The sequence below is a fragment of the Diaphorina citri genome, unplaced genomic scaffold, assembly GCF_000475195.1.
Source record: "Diaphorina citri unplaced genomic scaffold, Diaci psyllid genome assembly version 1.1 scaffold409, whole genome shotgun sequence".
NCBI lineage: Eukaryota > Metazoa > Arthropoda > Insecta > Hemiptera > Psyllidae > Diaphorina > Diaphorina citri.
Genome location: NW_007377844.1, coordinates 191,093 through 208,808, shown reverse-complemented (window position 1 = coordinate 208,808; position 17,716 = coordinate 191,093). Strand labels below are relative to the sequence as shown.

The following is a 17,716-nucleotide window of genomic DNA, read 5'->3' as shown; positions in this document are numbered from 1 at the left end:
CGGGCACTTTTACGTTCAGACGGTCTGTCAGACCAAGTCGAAACGTGTAGGGCGGAAAAAACTTCGGACCTGACACCCATATTTATGAACAAAATGCTGGCTCTTAAGTTCGTGCTAAGCATAGTCTCAAGGCGTTTGATTGGTCAATTTTGACTTAAGACTGATCTAAGAACGATCATTCTTGTTCATAAATACGAGTGTAAGTCTCTCAGACGGTCTTATTACATTATTCCTGTGCTAAAAAAAAAAAAAAAAGGGAAAAAAAAAAAAAAAAAAAAAAAAAAAAAAAAAAAAAAAAGGGGGGGGGGCACACAAATCATACCGTAGTGATCGTGTTTAAAAATTTAATCTATGGTTATCACTAGAGATGTGTAAAGAGTGAGTGAGTGACTGCGTTATGAAATAATAATAATAAAAACTACACTTTCCAGTGGACTAAGAACGGGGTTTACCAAATCAAAATTGAGATCAATCTAGGATTGAGCTTTACTTCATAGTTTCATACCTACGAGTAGTTCAATCCAGAATGAAAGCCAACTCCAACTTCGTAAAACGCGGTCTAAGTCAATGAGTCAGATCCTAACTCTCCATACCTATAGGGAGTTGAAGAGTGAGTTGTTTGGTTTAGGATCTGACTCACTGACTGAGTAGTTCACTGAAAAGAGTAGTTCTTTTTAACTCACTCACTCAATCTTTACAGATCAGCCTAGACGAGGGTCAGGTTCAAGAACTTGGGCGTCCGGTTGTGACTTGAAGACTCCCATATGATGACCAATCCTTCCGTATTGGACGCATACAGATGTTGCGAGTCACAAGAGTACGTCACCGCGATCACAGGTAGCGCCACATTCGTGTTCAGCGTCAACAAGTGTGCCAGCTTGTAGCCAGACCACAACTGAATGGTCCCGTCCGAGTGCCCCGTCACGATCACATTCTGCGAAACACCTTCGGGTGCGTTCGAGAACGTCACCGAGGTGATCCGAAGTTCACTCGCCAGGGACGTGATGAGCTGCGCGTTGATCGTGTGCAGTCGGAGAATCGATCCACCCGTCTTCGTGGTCTGAAGGACACTGGCGATCTCGCCGTTGGTTTCACTCATGGTCACGTGAGAAACGGGCGTGTTCGGGTCCACGCACGGAATCTCCCGAATGTACCCGATCGTGTTGATGTCCCACAGGAGACACGTGCCGTCCTCACTGGAGGAGACAGCCACACTGAACCCGGCACATAGGTAGAGGTCTGTAACACACGCGCTGTGCCCGAGGAGAATGGTGGGCGGCTTGCAGAACTCTATCTTATTCGTACTCGCGTTCAGTTCATACTCATACACTAGGATATTCCCACTGGTCAGACCTAACCATAGGGTGTGACAATCAGGCGCGGTAGTCGCTGTGGCAATGGTCGCGCCCAGGGGCGGTCGTATCACAGGCGTGGCCGGTAACTCCTTGCTCATCTTGAGTCGGATGAGATTATCACATTCATTCCAGCAGATCATACCCGCGCCTATGACATTGAGAGAGGAGATGAGGTTGGTGTTCTTATCCTTGTGGTAGGAATGAAGTAATGTGGTGAACTTGGCTAGAGATTATCACATTCATTCCAGCAGATCATACCCGCGCCTATGACATTGAGAGAGGAGATGAGGTTGGTGTTCTTATCCTTGTGGTAGGAGTGAAGCAACGTGGTGAACTTGGCCAGTCCGAACACATCGTTGGTTCTCAAAGGAACCAGTTTGGATACAGGGTTCCGATGTTTGTGTTTCCATACGATGCAAGGCGGGGGTTCATCAGGGGAGCCCACATAGGACCCCCACACCAAACCTCGGATGTTGGGGATCACTTCAACCCTAGACTCCTGGGCGGGGGTTAGTTTCTTCACATTCATAGGATGGGCGGATTTGAACAGTTGCCGTGGCGTTTGTCCATAAGTTCGTATCATGGTCTCCCAAGCTGTCCGTTCCAATGGGTCAGGAATAGCAGCAATGTCAAACCCATAGTAAGTCGCCGGATGGAACACATTGATAGCATCCACTGCCGCCTTGCCACTCTGCTTGTAGCCAAACACAAGGTCGATCCAGTGGGGCAGATTTTCACTCACTAGTTCACTCTCTAAGGATTGGCGATGTACCATGATGAAGGTGCGCGGGTCAGATGCCCACGGGGGTAGGATAACACTGTCCACCCGCTGGCCATTCTGACGAACACCAAAGTCGAAGCCTTCATTATTGACGAGGATATCCGCGAGGTAGAACAGCTCCGGTATCAACTCCTTCACATCTGTTGTAGATTCTGATGAAGTGAGCCGCCAAGTGGTGGCCAAGTTATGAAACGTGCGGTCAGGCAGGTCGAAGTTATTATCCTGATAGTTGAGGAACATGGAGGTGAACGGCGGAATACGGACGAGGAAATGCAGCACGGTGCCAGAGTTGGAATAGTGCGACCCGTAATGATACGGCTCCTGGTTCACACCGCCCACTGCATCACACATCTCGCGAGCCAGATAGTTATAGTTGTTCACGAGTTGAGGAACATGGAGGTGAACGGCGGAATACGGACGAGGAAATGCAGCACGGTGCCAGAGTTGGAATAGTGCGACCCGTAATGATAAGGCTCCTGGTTCACACCGCCTACTGCATCACACATCTCGCGAGCCAGATAGTTATAATTGTTCACGTAATGCGACTCGTTCTTCTTATCCTGCACCGCCATGGGTTTCTTCAGGTTACGGAAGGACTTCGGGTCGGTCAGGTCAAGCGTGGCGCTCTTATAATCCGATAGGATGAACGGGAGGACAGGATACTGCATGAGGTCGTTATAGGAGCGACCTGCCATCTTGTTCAGGCCTGATAGTTGAGGAACATGGAGGTGAACGGCGGAATACGGACGAGGAAATGCAGCACGGTGCCAGAGTTGGAATAGTGCGACCCGTAGTGATACGGCTCCTGGTTCACACCGCCCACTGCATCACACATCTCGCGAGCCAGATAGTTATAGTTGTTCACATTAGTTTCTTCACATTCATAGGATGGGCGGATTTGAACAGTTGCCGTGGCGTTTGTCCATAAGTTCGTATCATGGTCTCCCAAGCTGTGCGTTCCAATGGGTCAGGAATAGCAGCAATGTCAAACCCATAGTAAGTCGCTGGATGGAACACATTGATAGCATCCACCGCCGCCTTCCCACTCTGCTTGTAGCCAAACACAAGGTCTATCCAGTGGGGCAGATTCTCACTCACCAGTTCACTCTCTAAGGATTGGCGATGTACCATGATGAAGGTGCGCGGGTCAGGTGCCCACGGGGGTAGGATAACACTGTCCACCCTCTGGCCATTCTGACGAACACCAAAGTCGAAACCTTCGTTATTGACAAGGATATCCGCAAGGTAGAACAGCTCCGGTATCAACTCCTTCACATCTGTTGTAGATTCTGATGAAGTGAGCCGCCAAGTGGTGGCCAAGTTATGAAACGTGCGGTCAGGCAGGTCGAAGTTATTATCCTGATAGTTGAGGAACATGGAGGTGAACGGCGGAATACGGACGAGGAAATGCAGCACGGTGCCAGAGTTGGAATAGTGCGACCCGTAGTGATACGGCTCCTGGTTCACACCGCCCACTGCATCACACATCTCGCGAGCCAGATAGTTATAGTTGTTCACATAATGCGACTCGTTCTTCTTATCCTGCACCGCCATGGGTTTCTTCAGGTTACGGAAGGACTTCGGGTCGGTCAGGTCAAGCGTGGCGCTCTTATAATCCGATAGGATGAACGGGAGTACAGGATACTGCATGAGGTCGTTATAGGAGCGACCTGCCATCTTGTTCAATATCATCAGGTAGGCCCAGTTCGTCAGGTGACCCTCCCGCCATAGCTGAATAGTATCGCTGAGCAAGTCTGAACTCATCCGGTTTGGTAAGTTACAAGTACTCAACTCGTTGAGGAAATGTTCCCGATCGTTATGGTTCTCAAACGCGAACAGATAATTCTTCCCATTAATAAGGAACAATTCAATCGCTTTCTCCTGGAGATTGTATCGACGATTGTGGATCTCTTTGATGTTTGTGAACTGAACACTGATAATGTCATCGGTTCTGTACACAATACCTTCGGTATCTGGACTCACATTCTTTTTCGTTTTCGTCGTGGTCTTTTTGTTCAGTTTCTCAACTTTCGTGTTTTGGGCGGCATTTTCACTGAGGTTTTCACGAACTTCTATCTTCTGGTCACTGTTTACATCGTTTGAAATATCGACCTCATCAATAGCATTGTGTATTCGCTTCGTCTCCGCTCCTGTCTCATTTGGTTCCTCACTGTTCTTCCCCTCGCTCATCACTTGCTCATGTTCACTAAACTCCTCGGTCACGGCATTCGTCACAAAGTTATGACTCTCATTGAACGGAATGAACTTGAGCCCCGCACTCGTAATGAGCAGCTCCCCCTGGATCTGCTTCGAGGGAGTAATCAAATGCGTACAGCACATGTACGTCACGCTCTCGCTTGTGTGAATGGTTTCGATCATAGACTCATGTTTGATGCTATCTTTAACGAGGTACTCCAGCGGTTGTTCCTTCTTATACGCGGCTGTTTTCGCGCGGTATTCCGGCTTCAGATATTTCTCGTGGACGTACAGATGGCAGCGTTTCTGCCGGATACGTATCCGTTCCGGGCCTTCAACATCGTCTAGCTGCCAGGACTTGGGGTATGACTCCTCGCAATACCAAGGCGCCTTCTCGTGAGTCAAGTTCAGGATGATGCGATTCCAAACGTCCTTTGTGAAGAGCTGCTTGTTGTATATAGCCTTAATCTCACCTAGGAGAGTCTTCTGTACGGCGTTCTGTCTGTGTAGACACTGCTGGGTGCTCGCGATGCAGGTGTCTGTTATTTGCCTCACGAGTTGTTCATACCGGGTAAGTATCATCTTGTTGATGTGTGTCATCTGCGCCAGCACCCATTCGTTCTGAGCCGCCTTGAACTCTTTACACGCGATATACACTTCGCGATTCAGTTTGGAATTGGAGTTGCCGATGTCATGATTGATAATGGACTTGAGTTTCGCTTCAAACTCGTAACACACACGGAGGTCGTCATTGTTGAGTTTACAACAGTAGATAAGCTCCCACAGGAACAAGATGAACTTGATCTCCAAGTTATTGTTAACAAACAGGTTGGTAAGTATCTCCTTCAAGTAAATCTCATTGCGTAGTGTATTTATAAGGAATATCCGCAAGTTAGTGCTTCTGTTAGGTTCCAGTATCCAAATGATCAACTGAGACGTCTTCGTTCTCAGTGTATGTCTTATATTCCACATGATGCTGCTATAGTTAGTGTTGTTCTTCTTCTCAATGACGCTGTTAATACTGAGTAGCATCGTTACCAGCATGTGACAGATAAAGTTCGTCTCAGACACCGTCATGGGGTAGATACACTCCGAGTATATAATATAGTCGATACATTTCGACATGGAGTTCCCGATGTCATGATTGATAATGGACTTGAGTTTCGCTTCAAACTCGTAACACACACGGAGGTCGTCATTGTTGAGTTTACAACAGTAGATAAGCTCCCACAGGAACAAGATGAACTTGATCTCCAAGTTATTGTTAACAAACAGGTTGGTAAGTATCTCCTTCAAGTAAATCTCATTGCGTAATTACAACAGTAGATAAGCTCCCACAGGAACAAGATGAACTTGATCTCTAGATTATTATTAACAAACAGGTTGGTAAGTATCTCCTTCAAGTAAATCTCATTGCGTAGTGTATTTATAAGGAATATCCGCAGGTTAGTGCTTCTGTTGGGTTCCAGTATCCAAATGATCAACTGAGACGTCTTCGTTCTCAGTGTATGTCTTATATTCCACATGATGCTGCTATAGTTAGTGTTGTTCTTCTTCTCAATGACGCTGTTAATACTGAGTAGCATCGTCACCAGCATGTGACAGATAAAGTTCGTCTCAGACACCGTCATGGGGTAGATACATTCCGAGTAGTTACAACAGTAGATAAGCTCCCACAGGAACAAGATGAACTTGATCTCTAGATTATTATTAACAAACAGGTTGGTAAGTATCTCCTTCAGGTAGATCTCGTTCCTTAGTGTGTTAATAAGGAATATCCTGAGGTTGGTGCTCCTGTTGGGTTCCAGTATCCAAATGATTAACTGAGACGTCTTCGTTCTCAGGGTATGTCTTATATTCCACATGATGCTGCTATAGTTGGTGTTGTTCTTCTTCTCTATAACGCTGTTAATACTGAGGAGCATCGTCACCAGCATGTGACAGATAAAGTTCGTCTCAGACACCGTCATGGGGTAGATACACTCCGAGTATAGATCGCTTTGATCTCGCCTAGAAGCGTCTTCTGTACGGCGTTCTGTCTGTGTAGACACTGCTGGGTGCTCGCGATGCAGGTGTCTGTTATTTGCCTCACGAGCTGTTCATACCGGGTAAGTATCATCTTGTTGATGTGTGTCATCTGCGCCAGCACCCATTCGTTCTGAGCCGCCTTGAACTCCTTACAAGCGATGTACACTTCGCGATTCAGTTTAGAGTTAGAGTTCCCGATGTCATGATTGATAATGGACTTGAGTTTCGCTTCAAACTCGTAACACACACGGAGGTCGTCATTGTTGAGTTTACAACAGTAGATAAGCTCCCACAGGAACAAGATGAACTTGATCTCCAAGTTATTGTTAACAAACAGGTTGGTAAGTATCTCCTTCAAGTAAATCTCATTGCGTAATGTATTTATAAGGAATATCCGCAGGTTAGTGCTTCTGTTGGGTTCCAGTATCCAAATGATCAACTGAGACGTCTTCGTTCTCAGTGTATGTCTTATATTCCACATGATGCTGCTATAGTTAGTGTTGTTCTTCTTCTCAATGACGCTGTTAATACTGAGTAGCATCGTCACCAGCATGTGACAGATAAAGTTCGTCTCAGACACCGTCATGGGGTAGATACATTCCGAGTAGATAATATAGTCGATACATTTCGACATGATTGTTTTGTATCGCTCGATCAGTTCGGATTTCTGCATCATCTTCCCGCTCGCACCCGCATGTTTCTCCTTATCGTACTTCCGCACGGCGGCGCCCTTGTTATACATCGTGCTGTCAATGGACCGACTCGCCATGCTCTGACTCAAACTGTACGTACGGAACTCTGCATCATCTTCCCGCTCGCACCCGCATGTTTCTCCTTATCGTACTTCCGCACGGCGGCGCGCTTGTTATACATCGTGCTGTCAATGGACCGACTCGCCATGCTCTGACTCAAACTGTACGTACGGAAACGCGTCTCTCCGCTGCGCGCGTCGTAATGGACCGACTGGCCATGCTCTGACTCAAACTGTACGTACGGAAACGCGTCTCTCCGCTGCGCGCGTCGTAGCGTACCGCATCCGTCAGTTCCGTGTGGTAGTCCCGCTCACGCGGACTCGCGGACGAGTCATAACTGACATGCCCGGGCAGGCGCGGTTCGTCACGCGTGCGTAAACCCTCGAACGTGGGGTAACTTGTCTCACCGTAGCGTAAGTTAGACGCGGGGTAACTTTGAACGCTCGAGCTATCGGATAGCTCGTCATCCATCTCATAAGTAGATGAATGCGAGCTAGGCAGGACGGATAGAAGCGATTTCTTTATCTTATTCGTGACGCTCTGGTTAGAAACATATATCTGTTTGGGTAACTTTGAACGCTCGAGCTATCGGATAGCTCGTCATCCATCTCATAAGTAGATGAATGCGAGCTAGGCAGGACGGATAGAAGCGACTTCTTAATCTTATTCGTGACGCTCTGGTTAGAAACATATATCTGTTTAGTTATCGTGTCCTGTATCACATCCAGGGTGTATTCTAGCAGCGTCCTATGTATGTTCTTCAACGTGGTGTAGCATTTACTACCTGGACCACACGTGGACACCTCTATATTCTCTACGTAAGTCATGTAAAGGATAATATTGTTGAACATCTGTGTATTGTTGCTTACATTAGAGTCACTCGTGATAATCCTCGTCACTACATTGATCAGAATGGAATCTATGGTATCCAACAGAACATCGTACTCCGTAATCACTGCCGTCTCTTGTAGAGAATCCCCTAGGTCACCCCGCATTTCATGGGCGATCTTAATAAGCACCTTGAGCAAACACTGAACTAGCCCGTAGTCATTGACCACCTTGTTCAGATTGTGTGACGTCATTTTCTTCACTAGTTTTTCAATGAACCGCAACAATTGCAGACACAAGTGGAACTTATTAATCGAGATATTCAGGAGGCTTAGTATGAGAGGCACCGCACTCATTTGTTTCGGCGACAGATTAATCTGTTCTATGTAGTTCAGCTGCTCTTGTATGGGCAACCAATGGCAATCGGTTAAGAACATCACACAGGCGTTAGCAAGGTCCATACTTGGAGGGTACAGAGAAATCTGATTGGACAGCAAATAGAATCCTTTATTCCTGTACATAAATTCGGCAAGGTCATCCTCACTGCTTCTTTGCAGATAGGAGTATATGAGTTTCATAAGAGAGATCCTTATCTTCACATCCCTATGGTTGGCCAGGATTAGAAGTATATCAAGCGTGATGATCTTATTAAACACAGTCCCTATCATGCTGTCTGGGAGAACTAAAATGATATCACGTAACAGAATGATGAGACCGTCGTTAAGTACATATTGGGGTTTGGTCTGCGCCGGGGGCGATAGCTCACCATCACTGCGGCCGTTCAAGATCTTATCTATATCGTCCAGATTGCTTTCCAAATCGTCTTCATCGTTACTATCCGCCCCGATATCACTGATAGACAGCGCGGAAAGTAATATCTCTTGCTTGCTTTGGAGTAAGTTAGACTGGTTGAACATGATATTACTTTTGCTAGCGGCCTCGAACAGTTGCTCCATGGTGCCTGCCGAGTCTGGGTAGGAGGCCGAATATCTCTTGCTTACTTTGGAGTAAGTTAGACTGGTTGAACATGATATTACTTTTGCTAGCGGCCTCGAACAGTTGCTCCATGGTGCCGGCCGAGTCTGGGTAGGAGACCGGGCCTTTGGGAGGTTCAAACCCGTAGGTCGGCCCTGGCGGGGCCAACATTTCGTGCCCGCTTAGACTCGACGTTTCAATGTCTTCTTCGTTACATTCGCCAAAGGAATGGAGTATGTCTTTGCTGTCCTTGAGTATGTCTTTGCTGTCCTTTGGCAGACCTGGCTGGGACGTTTCACCAGGTCTTCTTTGATCACCAATTTTGGGAACTAGTTCATCGCTTTTTCCGGATTCACAGCTAAGTCTCCTTTGATCACCATTAACACTTGTTTGATCACCACCAAGTCCCATTCGGCCGTTAAGTATCCTTTGACCATCAATAAGTGTTAGTTGGTCGCCGCCAATTCTTTCGTGGCTCAGTCTACTTTCGTCGCCAGTCTTTTCAGCGCTACTTTTAGCCATATTGTCGCTGCTAATTCTAGCCATATTTTCACCACTAATTCTCGCCATATTTTCTGCACAAATTTTAGCCATATTTTCCCTGGCAGCAACTCTAGGGTCTAAAAGTAGCCTTATTATCGTAAAATGCAGTGTAAATATCTTGTAACCCCCAAAACAAGAAAAATTGTTAAATTAAATATATCGATATATCGGTGATATATCGATATATTTCCCCGATATATCGATATCGATATATTTGAGGGGCCGATATATCTTTATATCGATTTATCGATATATTTGCAACTCATTTACATCCCTAAGCACTACCTAGTGTATCTTTACACGAATAGATCTTACCTTCAATCGTCTGATAAGTTCATCAGAACCCAGCTCTTCATTGATGGGACGGCACCCTTGGGGGTAAACTATGTCAGTACCTCCAGGCATCTGTAATACAATAAATACATTGAGTAAGAATTTCTGCATCAAACCATCCCTTTTAACATAGAAAAAATCAAGGATATGTACATAAGAATTTCTAAAAAGAAAAAAATATAGCACTAGTTCAGATGCAACAACAATGAAAATTGATACAAAAATCTGGTGCGAACATCACACGACTTTCCTTGTCCTATTGAATGGTGCTCATTTGGGTGTTCTGTTGTAACATTTACAATATCTCTAACCGTTTAGTCAATATAGCTGAAAACCGCCAAAAAGTGGTCAAAACCCGCCAAAAAGCGGTCAAAATACCGCCAACCGCAGCACCTATTTTAACCAAATGTTTTGTGTTGCATCCTTGTTACATTTGTGAACTACATACCAAATTTCAAGTCTTTAGCTTAGACAGACACACACATGGGCCAATGGCTGAAACTTTGGATTTAGGCTCTAGGGACATCTTGTAGATCATCGCCAGACCTGTGAGGGCTTCCTTGCGGATTTTGAACTGAAAATATTGATCAACAAGGGAAAAAATCAAAATACACAAGTACCTTTGTGAAGAAATAATCGAGGGGGGAAAAAACGATATCCTACTGTCATGAATTTCACACCAACATTAGCACAGACGTAAGTCATAATATTGGGGTACTTAAATCCATGTTATACAAGTTAACAATATCTTTTAATATTTCAATGTTTCTCCTATCCTATCTTTCTACTCTCTCCGCTTTCGGGACGATAAGCTCTTGGCAGTTACAGTTCCCTCTATCAAACCTATTGAAAAAAAAAGTTTTATTCTATTCTACTTACGTTTTGTATGTAGGGTTCCAGCGTATCATTTGTCTTAACAATGAGCTCCTTGGCCAGGAGGTAGGCGTTCTTGCGCTGCGTTTTCTGTCTCCTATCCTATCTTTCTACTCTCTCCGCTTTCGGGACGATAAGCTCTTGGCAGTTACAGTTCCCTCTATCAAACCTATTGAAAAAAGTTTTATTCTATTCTAAGAATCTCTTAAAGGCTTCATCGCCCCCATGAAAATCTCCATCGCCCCCAAGGGGGCGATATCGCCCAGGTTGGGAAACACTGCATTAGCCAACCTAGTTAGCTAGATTGGTTTGGTAAAGCGTCTGCCTTGTAAGCGCTAGGCCGCGGGTTCGATTCCCGCCCAGGGTGGATTTTATCCTAAATCGATATTTGTTCTCGGAACGGCTGGCTTTCTCCTATCCTATCTTTCTACTCTCTCCGCTTTCGGGACGATAAGCTCTTGGCAGGTACAGTTCCCTCTATCAAACCTATTGAAAAAAAAAGTTTTATTCTATTCTACTTACGTTTTGTATGTAGGGTTCCAGCGTATCATTTGTCTTAACAATGAGCTCCTTGGCCAGGAGGTAGGCGTTCTTGCGCTGCGTTTTCTGAGGGTCTACAATGTTCATGAGAATAATATCGAGTAGCTCGTGAGACAGGATGTCGGATTCTGTGATGAGAGGACAGAGCACATCCAGCATGAAACTCTTCACCTTGCCCGAGTGTTCGTCACTGTGGAAATCAAAATCAGACATGTGTTAGCTTAGCTAAGGTGTATTTTTCTTTCTTAATATACCTAGCAAAAAAAATAAATAAATAGAACTGGTCCCTCAAGGAAATTCGAATTTCCAACTTCAACACGTTGCCTGCCAAAGCATATTTTATGGTGTTTACCCATAGTAAATGGGAGACAAACTCATTTAATTATTGGATTTGTTCATCAGACAAACAGCAAAATTTTACTCAGAGACCCCTCTTTTAGATAACCATAATAATATAGTAACCTTAGCAGTCTGGTCCTTCAAGGAGATTCGAATTTCCAACTTCAACACGTTGCCTGCCAGAGCATATAATTTATTGTGTTTACTGTTTACCCTTAGTAAATGGGAGACAAACTCATTTAATTATTGGATTTTTTCATCAGACAAACAGCAAAATTTTACTCAGAGACCCCTCTTTTAGATAAGCATTAAAATAAATAAATAAATGTCCCATGACAGCCAATGTGGTCACTCTATTACACCCAAAAAGGAAAAAATTCCAACCATACCCATATCCAACCCTGAAAGGAAAAATAGTAGTTAAAATTGGAAAAGGAAAATATGTCTATGATTGAATTCTTACTTGACTATTTTGAACATGAGTGAGAAGAGAGCACAGAATATTTCCTGTGAGTCTTCCAGCTCGAAGCACATGTTGAACGACTTGACATAGGCCAAGTTCTCGAGCAAGTAGAAGTAACGCTTGAATGCCGGATCCTTTGGGTCTTTGAGACCATTGAGCTGTTTGATCAGGAATAAGAAGATTGTCTGCGGAGGAAAATGAGGGAATGAATTTGAAATTAGTGGAAATTTTCAAAAGCACTACTTCAAGTAAGTAAATTAAAAAAGTGCCTGCTTTAAAAACAGACAGAAAACCTGTTATTTCATTCAAAACACAGCTCAAGTTCTGTTTGCTGGGCAATCATTACTTAAGGCACTTGTCTACTGAGAGGGTGCAAGTTTGAATCTCAAATGTGAGTTTCCTGATTAGGGTGAATAAAATGAATAGTGAAGGATTTTTTTTTTTTTTTTGAGCTATAACAGCTAGTCTTATTGTGCCAAAAGTGAAGAAAAAAGAGACCATAGTGGAGAAAGCCAGCCCTTTTGAGGTACATTTATTCCCCTTACCTTGACTTGGTCAGGATCCTTGTAAGGAGCCTCAGGTGCATAGACCCGGAGAACATCAGCAATACAGCAGGCAATCAGGAGCTGCACGTCTTTGCTCTCGTGTGATAGGAAGTGGTCTTCAGCAATGTGTAGGGCCAGAGGGATATACTGCTGATACATGCCCTCGTCTTGACCCATACCTTGCAACGTGTGAGCCAATGTCTGAGGAGTGAAAGTCAGATAGTTGTGTTTAGACCTAGAGAAACTGTGCTCTATGTTCACCAAGTTTATTTAAATCTTTTCTGCTAAGTACTTAGGTACTAGAGTTCTGTTTCATTTTACCAATGAGGAACATAATTACATATTTACACAATCATTCATTATAGGTAATTTATAATAAAGAGTCAGTTCCCATGGTGTAGTATGGGAATTTGTGGGGTCAAAAAATATTACCATGCAAAAGATTACTTCTGTAACTAGCAGTAGTAGGGCTCACTCAGCCCTGTGAGTAAAATGAGTAGCTTTGAATAATATAAATGCACATAGCAACTAGTGCCAGCATGGTGGGAAAACATTGGGAGTAAGGAATAATGAGATATCAGAAAAATTCTAAAAATACTGCAGTAAGTAAAAATATTACCATGCAAAAGATTACTTCTGTAACTAGCAGTAGTAGGGCTCACTCAGCCCTGTGAGTAAAATGAGTAGCTTTGAATATTATAAATGCACATAGCAACTAGTGCCAGCATGGTGGGAAAACATTGAAAGTAAGGAATAATGAGATATCAGAAAAATTCTAAAAATACTGCAGTAAGTACTTAGATTATGATATAACATCACAACTAAATGGCATTTATTTATTACCTATGATATAGATCTATAAGTGATCGGTGATATTTTTTGTCATTGCTAAAGAACAATAAAGACAATAATAGATCTTACCTTCAATCGTCTGATAAGTTCATCAGAACCCAGCTCTTCATTGATGGGACGGCACCCTTGGGGGTAAACTATGTCAGTACCTCCAGGCATCTGTAATACAATAAATACATTAAGTAAGAATTTCTGCATCAAACCATCCCTTTTAACATGGAAAAAATCAAGGATATGAACGTAAGAATTTCTAAAAAGAAAAAAATATAGTACTAGTTCAGATGCAACAACAATGAATATTGCTACAAAAAGGAGCTTTCACAAATGAGCAGTGACCAGTGTTTTTATAAGGGTACTTGTGCGGAAGTCACATCCGTGGTATATTGCTACCAAAGGAACTCTTTCAATGTTGTGTAATGACTGTAATGTATCATTTTTCATTATGTGGGTATTTTAAATGTTGTGTAATGACTGTAATGTATCATTTTTTACAATATCTTAGAATACCAAAGGAAACTGTGGAAATCAGGTCTCAATAATTTATCATCCTAAGCATCAAATTTACAAACATACTTTACAATCTTTACATTTTTATTAAAAGGTAGAATTTACATTGAAAATTAACATTACATCACACTGTTTTAGCTAAATTCCCTTTAGGGATGAGCTCTGTTTTAGCTAAATTCCCGTTAGGGCTTAGCTAGTTTTCCTTTCCTTCTCAGTCAAAAATGTCAAAATATATATTTACAAATTTTCCAACGTTGGCAGTGACTATATCTTTTCACAAAGCTATCAATAGTTTGACTATAAGAACTTAGTTCAACTCTTAAATTGGTCTTCAACTCATCATCAACCCTTTCATTAGTTACTTGAACCATACTTCAATTTTTAGCTAAATTCCCTTTAGGGATGAGCTCTGTTTTAGCTAAATTCCCGTTAGGGCTTAGCTAGTTTTCCTTTCCTTCTCAGTCAAAATACATACATATTTACAAATTTTCCAACGTTGGCAGTGACTATATCTTTTCACAAAGCTATCGATAGTTTGACTATAAGAACTTAGTTCAACTCTTAGATTGGTCTTCAACTCAACATCAACCCTTTCATTGGTTACTTGAACCATACTTCAATCTAAAACCTAGTACCCACCGGAAACATTTGTTTCGCAACAGTTGCGCCATTGTTGCGAAATAAATATTTCGAATAGATCAACTTTTAGTATTTAGTATGTATGTAATAGGTAGGTCATACTTACCTAAAGGGAGAGCATTTTTTTGAACAGGTTTGATATAGGGAACATGAACAATGGAACGGAGGTTTAATTTTTTCTACAACAGATTTTGCAACTTGAAAATGTTCTCTTCAAAAATAAAATTAACATTCTTTGAAATTGAAATTCATCGTGTATGATCTTACACTATCAATCACAAAATTCCTTTGTTTAGATAAATTATGTAGATGATGGGTAGTATGATGCTACGTTCGAAATTCCTAGACCCGCTGTCTAGGTGTCTGCCAGTATTACCTACCCGGCCAAAAATCAGCAGTATCATTACTATAGGATTGTCTATCAGATTCCCTCAGTATAGTAGCATTATTACTAGCATTACTAAAACACTCCAGTATCATGACTATCATAATGTAGTCCAAGTTCGCCGTATAGCGTCGTTTCAGCAGGAGGGAGAGAGCCAATGCCTCGTCAGCGTCAGATCTAGGGACATCAAAACGTGTTTTGGCACTAAAATCTGACCATCAAAAATTTGACCTGATTACATTACTTTCCTTCTTATAGGATAAGGAAAGTAAAAAGGAGCTTTCACAAATGAGCAGTGACCAGTGTTTTTAAAGGGTTAGGTTAAAGGCAAAAAGGATCTTTATTTTTCATTGTTGTGGCTTCTGAATAATTACAAAAGTTTTTTTCTGTAATATTACATCATGACTTTTGTCGTATGAGAAATGTACCTAAACTCAAAGTTTCAATGGGTCATGGGTCAGTGTGACTGTTTACAATGCCATTAACAAAACTACAATATCAAGTCCATCACCCATTTCTTCATTTCTAGGTCAAGTTTAAAAAACTCATTTGTTTTGGTAGTCATCAGTACATTATCCCCCAGTTTATCCTGAGATGAGAATGAACTTTTATTTAACCTATCTCTAGATTCTCTGCATCAAAACAGATTCTAGCCTACTCAAAGAAATTGCCTGCCTAGATCTTTTGAAATAGTTACTTCTGATTATCAAGAGATTGTATGGCTCAATGGAGCTCAAGCTTATTACTTATTGTGCTATGATAGTGGACTGTTTTGTTCTCACACCACTAAGCAATCACCAATCTAATCTCACTAGTCTCTGAAAAGATTCTTGGAGTAGGTACGCAATAAGAACGAATCGCGTTTGTTACAGGTACTGATTTCGAAAGAACTTACTTTTTTTTAATGTGGTCTATTTCACAATAGTAATGAGACAAAACCAAATCCGAGAGGTGATGGTGAAAATCAGTGACTCCAGAAAACACTCATTTTCCGAAGGTTCACACACATTTCCAACGTCGTTGAAACTTTCCAGAGATTAGGTATTCTATTGGTACGTTCCAAGAACAGGGAAAATCAAAGAACGCAGGTAGGTATTTAACTACAAGAAAATATTATTTTTTATGCAAAAGAAACGAAAAAAAAAATAAAAGTAGCCTGTAGCAAAAGCAAGCAAACAGCAAAAAAAAATCTTCGGCTTCAGTTACTTCTGATTATCAAGAGATTGTATGGCTCAATGGAGCTCAAGCTTATTACTTATTGTGCTATGATAGTGGACTGTTTTGTTCTCACACCACTAAGCAATCACCAATCTAATCTCACTAGTCTCTGAAAAGATTCTTGGAGTAGGTACGCAATAAGAACGAATCGCGTTTGTTACAGGTACTGATTTCGAAAGAACTTACTTTTTTTTAATGTGGTCTATTTCACAATAGTAATGAGACAAAACCAAATCCGAGAGGTGATGGTGAAAATCAGTGACTCCAGAAAACACTCATTTTCCGAAGGTTCACACACATTTCCAACGTCGTTGAAACTTTCCAGAGATTAGGTATTCTATTGGTACGTTCCAAGAACAGGGAAAATCAAAGAACGCAGGTAGGTATTTAACTACAAGAAAATATTATTTTTTATGCAAAAGAAACGAAAAAAAAAATAAAAGTAGCCTGTAGCAAAAGCAAGCAAACAGCAAAAAAAAATCTTCGGCTTCAGCGATTGGCTCACGATCGGCACAAATCGGCAATGGACGCGAGAGGGGAAGGAGGCAACAGAGAAAAATCACCCGATTTTTCACCGGCACAGAGATAACCTATACAGTGTTGCCTAGTTTACAAACTGTGCATAAATAAAATTATGCCCACTACCTATGAATATTTCGTTATTTCTATTATTTTACTCTAGCCAGCCTAGTTAGCTGTTAGCTTGGTTATAAGCACTAGGCCGCGGGTTCGATTCTTGCCCTGGCCGGATTTTACCCTGAAAGGATAAGGTTCGTTCTCTTTTTCCGATCTTCTCTGGGCAATAATCTTGTCAGATCGTTCTATAAGGACGTTGTCCAACTCTTGCAACCCAGGCAACACCGCGATAATGTAATTCCGATAGTGCTCATAGTCCGAGCACGGGTTGCCTTTTAAAAATCTGAAAGAAAAAGAGGTGTTTCATCAGCCTCGGTGGTGTAGTGGTCAAGGCGCTCGCCTGGTAAACAGGAGGACGTGGGTTCGATCCCAGCCGAGGTATGGAATTTTATCTTGAAATATCGACCTCATCAATAGCATTGTGTATTCGCTTCGTCTCCGCTCCTGTCTCATTTGGTTCCTCACTGTTCTTCCCCTCGCTCATCACTTGCTCATGTTCACTAAACTCCTCGGTCACGGCATTCGTCACAAAGTTATGACTCTCATTGAACGGAATGAACTTGAGCCCCGCACTCGTAATGAGCAGCTCCCCCTGGATCTGCTTCGAGGGAGTAATCAAATGTGTACAGCACATGTACGTCACGCTCTCGCTTGTGTGAATGGTTTCGATCATAGACTCATGTTTGATGCTATAATGAGCAGCTCCCCCTGGATCTGCTTCGAGGGAGTAATCAAATGCGTACAGCACATGTACGTCACGCTCTCGCTTGTGTGAATGGTCTCGATCATAGACTCATGTTTGATGCTGCATTTTGTTTCTCGTGTATGGCCTGATTGAGACGGGACATGTAGATGCGAGACTCGGGGGAATTGTCCGTGGTTGATTGGTTGATGGTATCGATATCCTGTTGTGTGATTGGTCGAGAGA

The 17,716-nt window shown here is 42.6% G+C and overlaps 3 protein-coding genes across 3 annotated transcripts; all 3 read right to left on the bottom strand.

Moving 5' to 3' along the window:
• Positions 1-1,578: 1,578 nt before the first annotated feature.
• On the bottom strand, positions 1,579-2,835 carry LOC103508551 (lysosomal-trafficking regulator-like). The gene is made up of 2 exons (XM_026823137.1): positions 2,526-2,835; positions 1,579-2,370 (listed from the first exon to the last, which is right to left on the bottom strand). Exons 1-2 carry the CDS (start codon positions 2,829-2,831, stop codon positions 1,579-1,581), a joined length of 1,098 nt encoding a protein of 365 aa, XP_026678938.1. The 5' UTR covers positions 2,832-2,835.
• A 162-nt stretch (positions 2,836-2,997) lies between these two features.
• LOC113467130 (lysosomal-trafficking regulator-like) lies at positions 2,998-9,517 on the bottom strand. Its single transcript, XM_026823136.1, has 6 exons — positions 9,039-9,517; positions 7,732-8,926; positions 7,314-7,594; positions 7,168-7,242; positions 6,325-7,036; positions 2,998-4,787 (listed from the first exon to the last, which is right to left on the bottom strand). The coding sequence occupies exons 1-6, from the start codon at positions 9,507-9,509 to the stop codon at positions 2,998-3,000; spliced, it is 4,524 nt and encodes a 1,507-aa protein (XP_026678937.1). The 5' UTR covers positions 9,510-9,517.
• A 226-nt stretch (positions 9,518-9,743) lies between these two features.
• On the bottom strand, positions 9,744-16,086 carry LOC103508565 (sister chromatid cohesion protein PDS5 homolog B-A-like). The gene is made up of 7 exons (XM_026823135.1): positions 15,831-16,086; positions 13,473-13,562; positions 12,552-12,752; positions 12,007-12,191; positions 11,187-11,394; positions 10,294-10,365; positions 9,744-9,863 (listed from the first exon to the last, which is right to left on the bottom strand). The coding sequence occupies exons 2-7, from the start codon at positions 13,560-13,562 to the stop codon at positions 9,744-9,746; spliced, it is 876 nt and encodes a 291-aa protein (XP_026678936.1). The 5' UTR covers positions 15,831-16,086.
• Between the last annotated feature and the right edge of the window lie 1,630 nt (positions 16,087-17,716).

Bases quoted from the DNA above. Each gene is read 5' to 3' on its own strand.
- LOC103508551 (XM_026823137.1), bottom strand. From the start codon at position 2,831: ATGGCAGGTCGCTCCTATAACGACCTCATGCAGTATCCTGTCCTCCCG. The intron at 2,371-2,525 runs CTCAACTCGTGA...ACCTCCATGTTC, and splicing joins CGCCGTTCACCTCCATGTTC to CTCAACTATCAGGATAATAA.
- LOC103508565 (XM_026823135.1), bottom strand. From the start codon at position 13,562: ATGCCTGGAGGTACTGACATAGTTTACCCCCAAGGGTGCCGTCCCATC. The intron at 10,366-11,186 runs GTAAGTAGAATA...CAATATTTTCAG, and splicing joins TGGAACCCTACATACAAAAC to TTCAAAATCCGCAAGGAAGC. The intron at 9,864-10,293 runs GTTTCAGCCATT...ATTGTATTACAG, and splicing joins CCCTAGAGCCTAAATCCAAA to ATGCCTGGAGGTACTGACAT.
- LOC113467130 (XM_026823136.1), bottom strand. From the start codon at position 9,509: ATGGCTAAAATTTGTGCAGAAAATATGGCGAGAATTAGTGGTGAAAAT. The intron at 7,037-7,167 runs ATGATGCAGAGT...GCGAGCGGGAAG, and splicing joins ATGCGGGTGCGAGCGGGAAG to ATGATGCAGAAATCCGAACT. The intron at 4,788-6,324 runs ATACTCGGAGTG...TTAAGGCTATAT, and splicing joins AGGCGAGATCAAAGCGATCT to ACAACAAGCAGCTCTTCACA.